An 18,709-nucleotide genomic window follows, 5' to 3' on the forward strand; every position below is an offset into this window, starting at 1 on the left:
CAAGCTGATAATCATGTAGAATAAGGAATAATTTTTCCTCTGGTCTATAACCTCCAGCATCCTATTATTTCCCCTCCTCTCCTCCAGCCGAAGGCAAAAACTCAGCCCCCTAACGAGGGGGACCAGGGTAGACGGAGGAGGGAGAACCTCAGTGAGCGGGTCTCTCGGTTAACCCCTAATAACGCTCCCAGCTTGCAGTTCCATGAAGAAGGCTGATACCGGGGTGACCCTCCATCCCAGGCAAGCCTTCCCCAGGAGAAGAGGCCAAAGAGGGTCTAGAGCAGCAAGCACAGGCTCGGGCCCCGGCCTGGAGCAGGTGCCCACGGACCGCTGCAGGAAATCACTTCTCAGACCTCGAGAGCCCTAGCCCAGATGGACGTGCCTAACTATGTTTTTTTTACTGTGGACTATCAGGCAGAAAGCAGTTATTTTTAGCTGTCACCATCCCACCCACCCCCCTTTTTTTTAAGCATGAATATCTTGCTTCTTACTCATCCTGCTACAGTAATCTACCCAAAGGGAACCCACTGTCCTTCGTATCCGATCAGCTTAATTGTCACTTCTTCAGAAATCCTCCCGACTCCCCTGCCGCCTGGTGATACTGCCATTCAGAACAAGAAATACGCGTTTGGTCTTCTGGCCCAGAGCTCCTAAAACCCTTGCAATTTCCCAAGTGATATGGGCAAGAAGAAAGGTAAAAGGAGCATCTCTGCTATTCATAACAAGCGCCACCGACCACACCTGCTTTCTGCTAATGAGCAGACATTGGGAAAGCCCCCAGATAAAAGCACAGGGTGGGGGCTGGGTGCCAGTGGAACCAGCCAAGTTGGCTCAGCTCCACCCCCACCTCTTGGCAAAAGAAGGGGGCCAGAGGTTAAGTTCATCACAGCTGGCAGTGACTGGATCAGTGGCCCCTGCGTATGGTACCTCCAGAGAGACCCTAGCAGAGGGGGATGGGAGAGCTTCCAGGCTGGTGACCAGAGGGGCTGCTGGGAGGGTGGTGCACCCAGAGAGGGCATGAGAGCCCCAAGCCCCTTCCCACATGCCTTGCTCAATGCATCTCCCATTTTGCTGCTCCTCAGTCATATCCTTTCCAAATAAACTGCTAATTTAGTAAGTAAACTGCTTTCCTGAGTCCTGGGAGCCGCTCTAGCAAATTATTGAACCTGAGGAGGTGGTGGTGGAAACATCCAATGTATAGCCAGCCGGTCCGAAGCACAGGTGACGACCGGGGACTTGTGATGGGTGGTGGGGAGGCAGCCCTGGGGGCTGAGCGCTGACCCTGTGGGGTCTGTGCTCACTCTGAGGGGATGGTGTCAGAATGGAGTTAAGTCGTCAGATGCTCAGTGGGTGTCCGGAGAGAACTGCAGGAGTGTCTGTGGGGGCGAACATGCACACGTCTGGGGCCAGATGTGTGGTGAGTGTGGTGGTGGTCAAAAGCAATGTAAAGGGAGACAGGAGTTTCTTCCCCTTTCACATTCATAACATACACGTCAAAGCTCCCTCAGTTTTCCCTTCAAAGCACTCGCCAGCTCTATAAGGAGGTAAAAATCCAGGCATCTCCTTAGATTCTCATGGTCCTCTCCGTCCCTCCACCCCTCCCCTTAAATCCTGGCAAGTCCTACTGCCCCTACATCCCAAACACGGTCCCCACCCACCCACTTCTCTCCATCACCACCTCATGGTCCCAGCCGCCACCATTCTCCCACTGGGAGGCCAGTGCAACATCGTTGCTCCTGCTCCCGGTCCTGCCCTCTTCATCACCAAAACAACCAGCCAGTCTCTAAACTGGTAACTACACCACACCCTGCTTTAAACTCTGCAGTGGCTTCCTATGCCTTTGAGACTACAACCCACACTTGGACCGGACACCGGCACCACCAGGTCACCGTCCACCTCTCTGGCCTCACCTCCCATCCCTCACCACTCAGCAGCTCTCTGCTCCTCGAACTGGCCAAGACCATTCCAATCCCGAGCCCCGGGCTGTTTTTCCTACCTGGAACACCCTATCCCCAGGTATTTGAATGACTGGCTCCTTGTCACTCAGCTTGAGGCTCAAGTGTCCCCTCTGAAAAGAAGCCTCCTCCATCACCTCATCTAAGGTTGGCTGCCTCCCCCATCTCCCAGGTGACATGCATCGTTATCCGCAATGGCCTGTTGCGAGTGTGTCATCTGACACCTCCCCAACAGAACATGAGCTCCTTGAGAACAGGGGCTGGGTCTGATTTGCAGCCTAATTCCCAGCACCCAGAAGAGAAGCTGGCACGTAGTAGGCATGAGTTAAAAATCCAGAGAATACTGTAAGTCAGCTATACTCCAATAAGAACATTTTAATAAATAAATAAGTTATCCAGAGAATAAATGGATCTGTTTGGTTAGTAATTTTCTCTCTCGTGGGCAAGGAATTATGCTTCTCACTGTAGCCGCTGGACCAAGCCCAACCTCCGATGCTCAAGGATGTGAAAGAAGGAAAGGAAAAGAGTGTGTGTGGACAAGAGGGGAAGAGGGTGGAGAGCACCGAGTGAGCAAGGAAGTGAGTGGATGTATTGCATGGGGGCACCAGCAAGTGCTATGTGGAGGCAGTTATGGGGACCCTTCCCCGAGCTCTAACATACCCTCGCCTTTCATCTCCCCCTCCCTCCTTCTAGATGCTCTTCTCCCTCCTCCTCTATTCTTATCCTCTGTCTCCTTAGTTTGCTTTCAAGCTGCCTCTGCTCTGAGTACCTGGAGATAAGACAGAGGCCCTACAAGCAGCTTCCATGGCCAAAAAAAGCTTAGTAGACACAAAATCTAGGTTTCCTCTGTGCAAACCTCATAATATATCATCGCTTCTCTCAGGAAATCACGGGGCCTCTCTTCATGGACAACGAGAGTGGGGCTCATTTAGAAGAGATTTTAATTACCCCATATGCCAAGCGACCAAGGGCAGGAGGAGAGCCCAGGGTCACTGTGGCTGTCACTCAAGGTCATGTGAGGTCCTCCATGGTCAGGGAGAGTGAGAGGACTTAATTGCTGTGGATTTTCTGTTCTAGTGGGAAAGCAGCTTTGGTATTCTTCCAAAGTGTGTCCAAAACTACTTGGTCTTCCTAAATAAACAGTCACCTCAAAGACACTGATCGTATCCAAAATATATTATGGGTGATCACTGAATATAATATAAATCCTAAATCAGAACAGTTTCTGGGCAATTTTAAGTCATCTGCTCCTTTCCAAATACAAAGAATACAAATCGCCCCAAAAGACAAAAGGAAATGGCCGTTAAGTCAATGAATTCTAGAAGGCTGAATAATTGCTACTTTGTTTGAAGTAAATAAGAGATAAAACCCAACAGGAGGCTTATGGAAAAGACGGCAGAGCAAAGGAAAAAGAAGAGTGTCCAGGAGAATCAGAGAAAAGCATACCTCGGAAAATGATTTAACGCAACATCCAGAAGAATATAAAAACCTGTCTTGGTGTCCATAATGGAGATCAGGAGGGCAGAGCTGCCGTGCATGAAGTAACAGCAGAGCATCACAAGAAAAGAGCGAGGTCAGATGAAGAATCACCCAAGAGGAAGAATCATAAAGAAAGCAGAAGCAGGACTTGTCCGTCAGAGATTTATCAAAGGTCAGTCCTGGTTCTGCCGTTTACAATGTATCCTCCCAAAATGCCCGACCTTCCAGATGGTAACCCATCTCCTAAGGCACTGGTAAGGATTAAATTTAAAAATATCTGGGCAAGCATCCATGTAGCCAGTGGCTCCCCCTAAATCCTGATCACTGTGCTCATTTCCACCTCGGATTGGGGTTCATGCTTATTTGAATCCATTTCCACCCTTTCAATCCTGTTCATCCTACAGAACTCATCAGAAGGCGCACCTCCTCCGCGAAGCCCGGGGTGGGTGAGGGGTTCTCCCCTTTCAGAGCTCTCCCTGCAGTCAGTGCTTGCACTAAAACACTGTCATACTGGAAAACAGTCTGCCTTAAGTCAGTCTCTGAACTACCGTATGTAAAAGCCCAAAGAGGACACAGACTTTCTGAAGTCAGAGTCTACAATCAGTAGTTATTTTTTTAAGAACTCCATTATGCTGGGAAATCTTGAACTAGAAATAACTTGTGAAACTGGGATATCTGGCGATAAAGAACAAAGAAGAAAGATCTCATCCACTCCTGAATGATGTCCTGCTGGGGGGATCTTGGCCTCCACAGTCATACTCTGTAGAACCACCCACCCATCACCCCATCACCCTTCCTTCAAGGAGGGACGGGAGGTCAGGAGCCAGCAAGAAAGGAAATAAGCACCGAAGGTCAGAGACAATAGGAGTGACTGGCTCACTGGGATTTATAATGGGAGAGAGAAGCATTTTATGGTTCTACAGTTTTGTAATCTCGGGGTAGACCTGGCAATGGGAGGCTGGTTACCAGCAACCAAGTTTTCTGAACCCCTCAGTAACAAATTCTAAACACCCCCCATTCTTACCTATATTGTGCTTGAAAGTGGCTTTGCACAAAACTTCGGCCTAAAGAAAGCGGAGCCGAGGGGGACAGGGTGTTCTCAGAGGTTTTCCTGGTTTCAGGCTGAAGCTGCAAAGAAATGAGGAGAGGAAGCAAGATTAGATGTGCCTCCCATCACTACGGAGCCTACGGCCTCCTCCTGGGTCCACAGCACCCCTTCCGGGGCCCAGACCTGCAGAAGCAGAACCTTCCATGTTGTCTTACCGTTAATTCAGCACCCCTTCGATGCCGGGGCCCCCAGACTCCCTGAGAGAGAGACCGTGCGTGTGCTGAAAGAGCGGGAGTGAAGCCTGAGCGCTGGCGAGCGATGGCAAGCGCTGACGCACACCCGCCTGGCCCCTCCCTCCCTCGGATCCCCCGGCCCCCTCCCTCCCTCCTGCTGGGCCCCTCCCTCCCTCCTGCAGGGCCCCTGTGTCTAGCTGCCTCCTGTACATCTCACTCCAAATACACCCACACCAAATCTGCCCATCTTCCACGTTCCAGTCCACACTTTCCGGGGGAGCCAGTCTTCACACGAGCATCATCTTTCTCAGACAAACCAGGTTTGCTCACGCCTTAGAACAATGCACCGGCCTCCTCCCTCCTCCACAGTCAGTCCTCTTGTGTCCTTTGCATTCCCGTATGTATTAATTTCCTGTTGCGGCTCCAGCAAACTACCACAAACGAGTTGCTTGAAACAACAGAACTGTACTCTTGCACAGGTCTCGGACCAGACATCCAAAATCAGTATCATGAGGCCAAAATCAAGGTGTCAGCAAGAGCGTATAAGTGTTTGTCGTTGTTCCAGGATGGGGCGTATCTGACGGGTTTTGAACCTAAGTGGTACCTATGTGCACAGAGACAGGCTGTAACCTGACAGCCAAGCACACGATTGAGGAAGGGGAGTCTGGAGCCAGGACACAGAATAGGAGGCTCAACGGTCTGCGTCCCCACAGGGTGCCTAGAGTAGGAGCTGTGAAAATAAAGAGGAGGAATGGACTCAGTCCAGTCACCCTGTGGACACAGCCTGTAACTGCGCACCGGAAGAGGGAGGATATATGCGGGGCCAACTCGCAGCTTCCAACCTGGTGGCTGGAGAACTCCTGTTCCATTAACAGAGGAGGGAAAGTCAAAAGGAGACAGTAGGTTGGGGAGGAGGGGTGGGCACGCTGAAGTCAAGGGTCATCGACCCCAGGGCAGGCACCTGACGGCGGGCAGAAGGCTCGGAGGAGTGACAGAGAACCTGGATGCAGAGCGGACATTAGCATTTTGGGGCTGCCCGGGACTGACTCCTCTTCTTTGGGAACATAGAATCCAGTCCATGGGGAGGCGGGGAAGGCTTTTTAATCAGGCATCCTGCCCTCCCTTACCAAAGGGACAGGCACACGACCCAACCAGACAGAGCTGATGTTCCTGCCCCGTGTGTCAATCATGGGCAGAGAGACCAAAAGGCTGCAAAGAGTGACTCTAGCGGAAGCGTCCAGGCTGGAGGATTGAGCCGTTCCTGCCACCAAGATGCCCCCATCCCAGAGCTGTCTGGTTCTTGATGGTTCCAAGCCTTGCTTCAGCCTTCCCTTGGAGTCTACGACACACACCCTGCACTTCCTGTCTGAGTCAGCTGAAGCCGGCTGCTGCTCCTTGCAACCCAAGACCTCATGATGATACGGGCTGCTTCTGTGTCAAGATGATGGCACAGCATGCTTTGGAAGGGGCTGGGATGGGATCATCTAAGGCTGGGTCTGGAAAGAGAAAATCCCGAACGAGGCTGGGGTAAGAGGCAGCAGAGGGTCATTCACAAAGCAGGGACCACGAGGTCAGACCAGGCTGGCTGACTCCACTAGACCAGTGACCCTGAATCTCTCCCTGAGCCTTGTTCTGCATCTAAAAGGAATAGGAATATCACATCCAGCTGGATGGAGCCATCATTTAAATCCAAAAGGGGGGGGGGGGGAGCGGGTAGTAGAGCTCAGTGGCAGAATGTGTGCTTAGCATGCACGAGGTCCTGGGCTCAAGCCCCTGTACCTCCATTTAAAAAGGCAATCAATCCATCAAAAAAGATACAGGTATCCCGCCTGGCATACAGTAGGTGCTTAATAAATGTTAACTTCCTGGTCTTCCCCCAGCCCCATTCCTTTCTTAATTCTGCATGAGTGGTGTTTTCTGTAAGATCACCTGCCAAAATGGCTTCTTGTGTCACAGCATCTAAGGTGAGTAAAAAGACCCCATTTCCACCAGATGAACACATCTATCATTGCGTTAATAGAGAAGAAAGTGGTCCTTATGTTTTTTATTCCCAGTTTCAAATCAATCGAGCTACATGGCTTTCATATGTTTCGAAACAGAAATAACCTCAGAAAGAAAAATTGTTCAGAGTTACACAGAGGACAGTCCCTTTCCTTCTTGGAAACAGAAAACGAAGTTCGTGCCAAACAGTCCAACAGCTCTGCTCTTTTACCTTCAAGCGTTCACAGCCAGGCCTCCGCGGGCAGCCCGATTTTCTGAGAGCAAATTTCTAGAGCAGCTTTGACCCCGGACAGAGAAAAGGATCTTTTCTGGTTTCAATCAGGTCAAATGAAGAGCCAGAGGGAGGAGGTTGCCGGAGACTCAGATTAGAGTCTCCTTCAACCGGGCAGAAGTTGAGTGACCTGAACAACTTAAGCTCCGTTTCCCTCAGCCGGGACACACGAGCTACCCTCTCAAGCATTAAGACATGATAAATACCTGATTGTTTCAACCACTGCAGAGTTTGTGAGCGTCTCCTATGTGTCAGGAGTGAAGTTGGGCCTGAAAGCATCACGTCGGGTGCCTGGCACATGACACATCGCAGTACACAGTCTCTCTCTCTTTTTTTAATACATCGTTCTGATTTCAAAATGTGTTCACACTAAGATTGTGGATTATACTTTAGCAACATGTTTATCTGCTCAGCATTCCCTTCCTGGGAGAAGTAACCTGCCCTAACTCTACAGAAGCCGTCTTTGGCCCACGTGATTTCGGTGGCATTCATGCCACGGGCATGTGACCAATATGCCCAATCAGAATATTCCATCCTGGTGGCCATCTGCCCAGGGGTGGGCATGTGAGCCAAGCTATGACAACTGGGCTCCTTCCTGGGCTTTTTCTGGAATCCCAGGTGGAAAAGGCTATATGAGCATTGCAGGGGCCCATCTTGCCACTGTCTGCGCACAGCCAATCTGAGAATGGAGAGTCAAAGAGACAAAGAGCCAAAGACCTAGGGACATCATCTGCGTCCTTAGATCCAGCCTTACCTGAAGCCGGCTCAGCCCTTGCACTTACAAGTTCTAAAAGCCAATAAATGCCCTCTCCTTAAGTTTGACCAAGTTAAATTTCTGTCACTTGCAACTAAAAGGGTCTGAGTTAGATAAACAGAAAATCATAGTACGTGTATGAAAACTCACCCATAACCCCACAACCCAGAGAAAACACCATAACCTTTGAGGGTCTGGTCCTCCCAGGTTCTGTTTGATGATGCTTTTGCTTTGCTTCATTTGTGTCTTTTGGAGTGAATGAGGTGGTTCTTTCTAAAAATAAGAAAACCAGCTTTCCAGCCAGACCTCCTTCGACTTGAATCCTGATTCTGTCTCTTCTTAAGCTGTGCTGCTTTGGGAAGGTTATCCACCTCTCTGAATCTTGGGTTACCTATAAAATGGGGATAATAACTCTAGCCACACTCCACAAATGGCAGTAGTTACTCATACTGGGTACGACACTCCAAGATGTGATCTGAGGAGTACAGAATACTATACAATCATTATCTCCCCCGTCCCAGGCATTTGGCAACCTGCTATCTCAGACATGAGAACTGTTTTTGCAGCTCTGCCAGGCTCTTAGCTTCTACATTACATTGTTTTAGATAGGTCTATTCTTATTCAAGACATACATAGTTACATTCTCCTCTTCTTAAAGGTACAACTTGTCATTTTCAAAGAGAGAGAAAGACAGGTAACAGCTGGCTATACAGACAAGAAGAAGATGACTCAGCTTCCTGAGCCACTTTATTTTTAAATAAACATTGTATATATTTAAAGGGTGCCGCAGGATGACTTGATTTACGTCTACACAGTGAAATGATCACTTCCGGCGAGCTAACCAACACAGCCATCTCCTCACGTAGCTACCTCTTCTGTGTGGGGTGCGAGCACCTGAAATCTACTTTTAGCAAATTTCCGGCATTCAGCACAGTACTATTCGCGGTTGTCATCCTGCTGAACGCCAGGTGCCTGGACTTATCCCTCCCACACCACTGGGACTGCCGTTCAGTCTTCACTTCTCTAGAATGCTGGGCCCCAAGCAGGTAATGAAAGGATGAAGAAGTGACGGCTGAAAGATTTAAACACTTCCAAAGGGCTTTTTAATTGACTCACAGGAGGGATGGGAAAAAACGTCCAGACTTAACACAAACAAACTAGCAAAGCAGTTCTTGCAGCTGCACCTGGATCGGGTTTGAGACACGTCAAGAGGAACACGTGACGGATTAATGACCAAAGCTGGCGAAACACTTTTTTAAATTACAGCAGATTATTCGTGGATACTGTGGGAGTAACTTTGCTCTCTCATGGGATAATAACTTCTAAGCTTTTACATTTTTAAGTGAGAGATGAAAGGACAGCATTAGAGCAGAACTCATCACTGATCTTTATTTAGCAAAGCCCACAGAGAACACAGCTGATGTGACGATTAACCGTGGTTATTATGAGTGATCGTAGGGCTCTCTTATTCTCAAGGGCTTGAGGTTTCATCCAAATCTGGGAACGCTAAGTGCACACATGGAAAGATTATCCATCCTGTGTCTTGAGAAAAAGACTGGGAGTCGCTGCTCCGTAGGATGAGTGAGAAAGCAAGGGGAGAGTTAAAATGGTACCACCTGAAAATAACAAACTACGGCACGCATGGCCTCGGCTGACCATACTAAAGCCTAGGATATTGACAAAAAGGAGATTTTTCAAACTTTAAACCAAACAGAAACCCTCATTCATTGTCTCCCTGGGATTAAAGAGGATGAGGTGCTGCAATGGGAGGAAATGCCTGGTCTTAACACAAACGGGGTTCAGAGGAAGGAGCAAGGAATGGTGCTGTGTGTGCGGTGGCCAGAATACACACAAATCTAAGAATCTGGGTTTCCAGATTTAGTTTTGAGGAGCTGAGTAAACACGCAAGGGAGAAGAAAAGGAAATCCAACACTGTGTGTGGTTTCGAGGGTGACCGACCTGGTCGGACCCCGGCCCACAGGACGAGCCCTCCAGGTCCTCGTGCACGCGGTCCAGCAGCCAGAGCAGGAACTCCAGGGCGTCGTGCTGCGAGCTGCCTTGGAACTGAGAGCCGTACTTGGACACAGCATTCTGGAAGGAACAGAGGGAAATCAGATGGGCAGTTTGGCCTTTCCAACAACCAGCTAAGCACCAAGTCTACCCACGGTGGCGATTCAGCCCTGACGGGGAATGACAGCTCAGAAACCCTGCGCAGCAGGAAGCAGCCTCCCCCAGGGAAGCAGTGTGAGCGGGGTTGCGGACCCAGACCACCCTCACCACGGCTAGTGGAATCAAAGGGCCTGGGCTGTTTTCTTTTCCTTTCTTTTAGTCTTTCCTTGGGATTTACAGAAAACCTTAGGATGTGTCGACGCAAGATTCAAGGTTTAACTAAGATGCTGGTTCTGAGTCTCTGGAACACTCTAGCTTCGGTGCACAGGAGGGTCTAGTTTGGATTCTTCCCCCAGGCTTCTCTGCACTTTGACTCCCAAGCAGGGCTGTCAGATTAGCGAATAAAGTAAATAATAAATAGGCAATAAACAATGAACGGTGCTTGTGGTAGGAGTATGCCCTATGCAACTTGAGGGGTATATTTCTACTCACAAGTTATTGTTTATCTGAAATTTCAGTTTAACTGAGCATCATATCTTTTATCTGGTAACTCTACCCCCCAGTCTCCCTCAAACCTGTATCCTTAGTACCAACATTCTCTCCTGGTTGAGGCGGGGGAGGGGTCCCTCGATCCCGCCCTTCCAACTCGAAATCTCTAAAGCCAGCTCTTTCTCTTAGCATCAGTGTCCTCCTTCAGGTTCCCCCTCAAACACACATCAGTCAGCTTCGGATTCTGGCTTCCCAACTTTTCCCATCCTGCTCCTTCAGAGGAGTCCCAGTGCCATTGCTAAGTGCTAACTCCTGCTGATCCAGATGGCAATACCTACCCACAGAGGAGCCCAGCCCCCGGGACATCCCCCTGCCAACCCACCGCCGGCAGGAGAGCTCAGACCCATCTTCCAGAGCCCCGCTGGTGATGGTGCCCTTACTCCCAACCCCTCCTGACCCACTGACTCACCACCTAACAATCCAAACTCCTCCGGTCTGGTCCCATCCATCGCTCACCACTCCCTCACGTACTTCAAAGCTCCTGGTAAATGAGCCACTGTGGCAGGGAGGCAAACACACTTTCCCACGTCTATCGTCTCTACCTCGAATTATTCTTCCTTCCAAGAGAAATCCACTCCCCTCCTGCTAATCACCCTAATCCTTTAAAACTGACACTTACCTCATCTTAGTCTGGCTAGAGAGCCACACAACCTTTCCAGAAAGAATTTGACAATTTCAAGAAGACAGACAAGATAAGACCTTAATGATGTCCCTCTTTATAAATTCCACGCCGCGGGGTTTAGCCTAAGGTAATGAGAGATACAAGCAAAGATACCTCAATGTATTACAGCTATCAGGGGGAAACTTACTGCACACTTATATCAGATGGCCTTAAAAATTATGCTTGAGGAGATGCTCAAGAGAAAAGGAATGATCCTGTCATTTTTAATACAAAAATATATGAGATTATTTTATGTAGATTTATAGATAGATAAAAGACTAGAAAATATATGGTAAAATATTAACAAATGGTTTTAGAAAGGTGGGACCATAGGAGATTTTTTTTCATTTTCATTTGTATATTGCAAACTTTTTTTTTTTACAATGAACACTGTTCTTTATTGGTCTTTCTCCAATTATAACAGTATCTGGCAGGTGTTTTACAGAATATTTTTTATGACTTTACCTATTGATTCTACTATTGAAGTCCTTTGGAAGTCTCTTGAAATGTGACCAGAACCGCATCAGAGGTAAATGCTAACGCAGGAGGGATGAATAGCAACATTTGGTATTTCTACTCGGCAGTGTGGCACGGCTCCACCTGTGTGTGTGTGTGCAAGTGTGGGTTTCTCCCTCACAACACTGATCATTTATCTGATATCTGTTATAATAAATATTCCTAGTTATTTCATATTTCTGGTTTTTAGGGATGAAATCTCATTTTTATATGTTTCTAAATCGGTCTTGCTTTTGATCTTCTAGTTTGTACCTGACCCCATCAGTGACAGCAATAATTCTAAAACATGGATTTCGAGAACCATTTAGTAATTTTCTTTCTGTTCATTATTTTTTACTCCATTTCCATTGGGTGTCTTACTGTTTTGTCCAGAACTTCCAAAACACACAAATGATGAAGGTAAACTTTTTTTTAAAATGCCTCCTCATATATCCAGAGAAAACTCTAATTCAAAAAGTCGCATGCACCCCAATGTTTACAGCGGCACTATTTATAATAGCCAAGACATGGAAACAACCTAAATGTCCATCAACAGATGACTGGATAAAGAAGATATGGTATATATATATATATATATATATATATATATATATATATATATATATACAAAACAGAATACAACTCAGCCATAAAAAAAAAAATAGAATGAAATAATGCCATTTACAGCAAAATGGATGGACCTGGAGATCATCATTCTAAGTGAAATAAGCCAGAATCAGAAAGAAAAATATCATATGATATCCCTTATATGTGGAATATACAAAAAAAGACACAAAGGATCTTATTTATAAAACAGAAACAGACTCAGACACAGAGAACAAACTTCTGGTTACTGGTGGGGGAAAGGAGGTGGGAAGGGATAAATTGGGAGTTCGAGAGTTGCAGATACTAACTACTATGTATAAAATAGATAAACAACAAGTTTATACTGTATGACACAGGGAACTATATTCAATATCTTATATTAACCTATATGAAAAAGAATATATGTATGTATATGTATGACTTTAGTATTGTGCTATACACCAGAAATTGACACCACATTGTAAACTGACTATACTTCAATTTTAAAAGGTTAAAAAAAAAAAAGCAATGCCTCCAGCATATCACTTGAGGCATCCCACACGCCTAAAATTGTTGGTCTAAAATTGATCCTCAAGCACATAAGCTAAGATAAATTCCAGATGGTGGAAATCCTTAATATAACCATAGAAGAACTAGAAGTATATAAAATAGAATGCTTCTCAAAAGGTATGAAATAAGTAAAACTTTCAGCAGGGAGAAGGAGGAGAGAGTTTGCAGCAAATATGACAAGAGTTGAGGGACTTACAGAAACAAGAAAAAAGAACATTAAGACCAAGGCAGAATGGATAGACAGACAATATGAACAGACAACTCCAACAGCAGCTGGAATTCCTACGACTAGTAAAAAAGCATGCAAGAATCCAACACCTCACTGCTTATAAATAAAAACAAGACACTTACTTCTTTTTGTTCTATAAATTAATGACAGAACATCCTGTACATAGGAAAATACCCATCGCTGGTATATCTAAAATTTGATATAATTATTTCGAAAGAAATTTGTTGATAGGAGTACTAAAAATAGTCAAGCCCAATAAAGTCGATTTAAAAACTAAAAAAAACCAAAAAACAATAAATACTTAAAACTGGGATGGTGATTAACAGGTACACATGTCAAAACCTATCAGATTCTACACATAACATTTTTACTCAGCCACGAGGAAAGAAATTCTGCCATTTGCAGCAACATGGGAGGACCATGAGGACACTGTGCTGAGTGAAATAAGACAGGAACAGACAAACGGGGTATGATCTCTCTTATATGCAGAATCTAAAAAACCTGAAATCAGGAAAACAGAAAGTAAAACGGTGGCTATCAGGGGCTGAGGGTGGGGGAATGGGAGAGATGTGGTTTAAGGGAACAGATTTGCAACTAGTAGATAAATGAGTCCTGGAAACAAATACATGGTCCAGGTGGAGGTATTGTGGGTTCGGCCCCAGACCACCGTAATAAAGCAAATATCGCAAAGCGAGTTACACCAGTTTTTTGGTGTCCCAGGGCATATAAAAGTTACGCTTACACTATACTATAATCTCTTCAGTGTGCAACAGCATTATGTCTAAAAAAAAAAAACAATGTACACACCTTAATTAAAAAATAATTTATTGCTAAAAAATGCTAACCATCATCTGAGCCTTCAGCAAGTCTCATCTTGGTGACATGTCAGCCTTGATGCTGATGGCTGCTGAACGATCAGGGTGCTGGCTGCTGAAGTTTGGGGCGGTTGTGGCAATTTCTTAAAATAAGACCACAAAGATGTTTCCTGCATGGATTGACTTTTCCTTTCACTCAAACACTTAGAGGCCACTGTAGGGCTATTCACTGGCCTCACTTCAGTATTGTGTGTCTCAGGGAATAGGGAGGCCCGAGGAAAGAGAGAGAGATGGGGGAATGGCCAGTCGGCAGAGCAGTCAGAACACACACATTCATTGATTCAGTTCACCATCTTACACGGGTGCAGTTCATGACGCTCTGAAACAACTGCAGTAGTGACATTAAAGATCACTTTAACAAGGATAATAATCATGAAAAAGTTGGAAATACTGTGAGAATTACCAAAACGTGACACACAGACATGAAGTGAGCAAATGCTGCTGGAAAAAATGGCGCCGATAGACTTGCCCAACGCAGGCTGCCACAAAACCTCAGCTTGTAAAGGATGAAATGCCTGCACATTGCAATAAAAGGAGGTGCGCCTAGGCAGTGATTATAGACAACAAAACTGAACTATAGACATTAAACTTGCTAAGAGACTAGATCGTAATTGTTCCCAACACTAGAAAAATGATAATTATGCAACAGGTCGATGTTAACCAGCGCTACTGTCAGCAACCCTGCTGCAATACAAATGCAGGAAATCAGTACGCTGTGTACCCTGCACAGCGTTGTATCTCTAATATAACTCAATATTTTAAACTGGGTGCATTTCATTGTACATGATTTATACCTCAAAAAGTTGATTTAAAAAGCAAGAAATCTAAAAATAACAAAATAGCCATCTTTGCTTTAACCATGTAATTTCACTTCAAGGAATTAAGCTTACAGAAAGGATCAGAGCTAAGGACAATGATTTAAATATAAGAATTTTCAATGCAGCGTGATAACTGGAAAATTGTACAGCACATAAATGTATCCCGAGGGATTGACAAGCTCTCTTTATGAAATATTATACAATCATTAAAAATTAAGTCTTATAGAATATTTTAATGACCAGGAGAAAGTCTTATGATAATGCTTAAATTTAAAAAGCAGGATACAAAACTAGAACTTCCAATTGTTTGTATATGATCTGAAGCACATCAACATGCTTATTTGGTTCTCTCTAGAGGGTGGAGTTCCAGATTTTTTTTTCACAGTTTAGCACTTTCCAATTTTTTATAGTTACATACATTTAATTACATCATTAGAAAAGCAAAATATTATGAATAATACCATGGGCAGGATTTCAAAAGTGTATGTATTTACTTGCTGTTAAAACAAAAAGCAGTCCTACTGTCTGTGCAGGCCAGGTGACTTGGGGCTCAGGAAGGATGGGATACCACAAACCCATCCCATATGTGTGTCTGGGCCGGGGTAACTCACTCCAGCATGTTGGTCCCTTCTAACTTCCTCCCTTTCTGGGTTTGAACCTAACAATCCCTCTTAAAGACCAAACTCCTTTACACAATCTTAGGTGGCTTGTCCCCAGCCAATTCTCCAGCCCCTTCCCCCAGCCATATCAGCTTTCATGAATTCATCGTATCATTCATTCATTCTGCCCAGCCGTAAAGGCTTCTTGGCCCTACCCCCTCAGTGACTGACATTTTCAGTCTCAGGGTCTACAGTGAATCTGCCCACCCTCCCATGTCCTTCGTTGACCCTTCATCCTTCAAAACTCAACTCAGTGGTTACCTCTCCTGCCCTGCCTCCTCACGCCACCTCCCCTCCCGCTAGAAGTGCCCTGTATCTTCATGTTGTAGCACTTGTTATCAGTTCTAATCATACACCCCTGGGATTATTTCACTGACTTCCACCTCTCCTGCTGGACTGTAGGCTTCTGGAGAGGAGCCCCAGGATCAGGAGTTACGCCTATCACCCCACACGTATTCCATGCTCCCTGTACAGAGTCTGGACACTCCATATCCGTTGAATGAGTAAGTGTCTCCTCATCTATGAAATAAGAAGCGCCCACCTAGATTTCAACCAGCAAGGTTTAAAAGCCCAGATTCTGGAATCCTTCTCCACTCTCTCCAAGGCTGCCTTCCTGAAGTCGCAGGAAACCCTGGGACATATCACCTTTATCAATGTATTAACAACTTGATTATCCTTCAGTTCTCCAAGGCTCACAGGGAGCTTCTTGGCACTTTGAGAGCAGACAATAGATAGGAAATCCTGGTGAGTCAAGGAAAGTGATTACTAATTTGATAGACATTTCAACTCCTCTTGCCTCTCTCACTGCTGCAGTAACAGGATGAGAATGCATCAAGCAAGAGAAAAGGTACACAAAGATTACCTCCCTGCCTCCTCCAGGTCTCTGCAGGTGAGGACATATAATTAACTCATTTTATACTCACAACAACCCTATAATAAGGTAGGTACCACTAGAGTCCCATTTGACAGATGAGGAACGTTGAGGCACAGTTGAGCTTTTAGTAACTTGTTCAGGGTCACAAAGAACTTGCTCTTAACCACTGCTTCTCACATTTAAAAAGCAAATGATGCCAAAGGAGGTATTACTGACACCCATTTGACCCACTGACTCCTGCAGGAGAGGTCTTCACTGGTCGAAGCAGAGGAGAGGACGGTGAGTGTTGGCATCCTTTAGGGTCACATGGCAAGGATTGCTTTCTCAGGCTGAAACTCAAGAGCGGTGATGCTTGTGGAATGAACACTGACAAGTTCCCCCTCCCCCAAGAACAACAGTCCCTAGTCTGTGGGGAGCCTCAGCTCTCTGCCCAGAGCTGTGGTTTTTTAGCAGGAAGCCAGCCATGCGCATCAATTATCAGGACTCTTTAATCCAACCGGGACCCCAAACAAATACCCTGCTTTAATCCTGGGTGAAGTGATACACATAACTTCCAAAGCCTCATGATCCTGCAGCATCCCCGGTAAGTAGACCGTAACCGCGGGGACAATGGATACAAACCCACGCTAACGCATCCTAGACGATTTAATTCACACTGAACCAAAGGATAGCACCTCCGGTACGGCACACGCACTGTCTCCCCTCCGGCACTCAGCGCAGTACTTGGCGCGCAGGGTCTTAGCTTCCAGTGGGCTTAGAACAAAATGCTAACTCCTTACTATTGCCTCCGAGACCTTACATGGTCTGGCCAACCTCACATAGGCCCCTCTCTACTCTTGTGGGCAACAACCACCCTCGGTTTCTTTCATGCCTCCAGTTCTCAACTCCTTCAGGCCTCTGGCCTTTCTATGTGCTGTTCCCTCTCTCTGGATTATTCCTAGATCTTGGCTTAGCTGCGTCCTCATCTTTCGTCTCCTCCTCCGAGGTCTTGGCCTTCGAAGTCGGACTCCCCCCCCCCACCCCCAACGCATGCCTCTAGACTGGTAACTCTATCCCTGACGTTAGAACCCTTCAACGAATGTTTGTTGAACGCAAAAGAAAAAAAGGGTTGAATACACTCCAATCTACCAGCTCCCTGCACTCACCCCCACCCCTCAAAAAATGCCTGTAAGTTAATTCAAAAAGAAAACATTCGCAAGCAATAACATACTAATCAACTCAAAACAAAAGCGACTATCCGGAGCTGAACTGGTAAATGCCATCTAAAGAAGTCCCCAGGAACACCCTTTCCTGATGGCGCAAGCACTTCTCCAGAAGGGCCGGGACTCGGCGGCCGCCGAGCGCTGCCTACCTTGAACTCCGCGGAAAGTTGAGGCGTGTATTCGCGGGTCCAGAGCGCGCGCACCAGCGCCGCCAGCTGCTCGGTGACCTCGGCGCGGCCCGGCGCCGCCCGGTAGCGCCCCAGCGCCAGGAACTCGGCCAGCAGGTCGGTGTTGCTGAGACACTGCACCACGGCGTTCATGAAACAGGTGTTGCCGTGGTTCTTCAAGCCCTGCGCTCCCGGGGGCCGCGCCCCGTCGCCGGCGGGGAGCTGGGGCTGGGGTCTGGGCGGGCGCTCCTCCCCGGGGCTTCCGGGCGCGGCTGGATCCGGACCCGGGACGCCGGCAAAGCCCCCCTCCCCGTCGCCATCGCCAGGTCCCAGCTGGGGCTGGGGCTGGGGCCGGGGCCGGGGCGGCGAGTCCCCGGGGCGGGAGCGGCTGCCCAGTGCCAGCAGGAAGCGGCTGAACAGGCGGCGCAGGGAGCGGCGGCGGCGGCGGGGTCGGGGCGCGGGCGGCCCCTCTCCGGCCGCAGCCCCCGCGCCCAGGTCCATGGCTCCCGCCGGCGCCCCTCCAGGAGCGGAGCCCCCAGACCCCGGACTCAGGGCCGACGAACCGCTAACAGGCTCTTCCAAGCTCGGAAAGGCACCCTGGCGCCGGCTACCTGCGGGCCAGGTGTGCCGGGACCGGGCGGAGGCGGAGCCAAGGGCGGAGCCGCCCCGCCCCGCGCGGGAATCCGGCCTTAGGGCCCGCCCCGGGCAGCGCCCCACCGCCCCCACCCCCGCCGGGTCCCGCCCCCGCGGCGCGGACCCGGAATAAAAGCGCTGGAGCGGGGCGTTCGGGCTCCCTTCCCGCTTCCTTACCTCTTATAAGCCTACCGACCTGAATTTAACCTTTGCTCCTATTCACCTCCCAACCTTCAAGCTGTGAAAATAATGGTAAATATGAACGCCCTGGAGTGAATTGCAAAGCCCTGGCGATTTCCAGGTTTCCCGTAATTACGTCCAGGTGAATGTGAAGAGAATGGAAAGGCAGACTCCCCAAGGGGTAGCCTCGGGCGCTGTGCACAGACGCGCACTGGGAGCCGCGAAGGGATGGGGAGCGCTTTTGTGCACGGCTGTTTCCTCCGCAGGCTCAGGTGTGTGTGGCGCCACCGCCTTCCAGCTCGTCTGCCCCGCAGGGGAGGTAGAGCCTTTCCCGGGACCCGCCGTACTGGGACCAGAACCGG

At 47.9% G+C, this 18,709-nt stretch overlaps 1 protein-coding gene across 4 annotated transcripts in view; it reads right to left on the reverse strand.

Annotated features, from left to right (window-relative positions):
- USP43 (ubiquitin specific peptidase 43) overlaps window positions 1-18,336 on the reverse strand; it is a 48,440-nt gene extending 30,104 nt beyond the window's left edge. For 3 of the 4 annotated variants that reach the window (XM_074342202.1, XM_074342201.1, XM_074342200.1), the window contains exons 1-3: window positions 17,517-18,329; window positions 9,701-9,832; window positions 4,459-4,562 (exon numbers count right to left, since the gene is read on the reverse strand). In XM_074342202.1, coding sequence (XP_074198303.1) covers window positions 4,459-4,562; window positions 9,701-9,832; window positions 17,517-18,035 — 755 coding nt within the window. In that variant the 5' untranslated portion in view covers window positions 18,036-18,329. Of the gene's footprint in view, window positions 1-4,458; window positions 4,563-9,700; window positions 9,833-17,516 lie in introns of all 4 variants that reach the window. The other variant, XR_012499363.1, reaches the window with a different exon arrangement.
- Between the last annotated feature and the right edge of the window lie 373 nt (window positions 18,337-18,709).

This window comes from Camelus bactrianus, chromosome 16 (genome assembly GCF_048773025.1).
Source record: "Camelus bactrianus isolate YW-2024 breed Bactrian camel chromosome 16, ASM4877302v1, whole genome shotgun sequence".
In the NCBI taxonomy this organism is placed as follows: Eukaryota; Metazoa; Chordata; class Mammalia; order Artiodactyla; family Camelidae; genus Camelus; species Camelus bactrianus.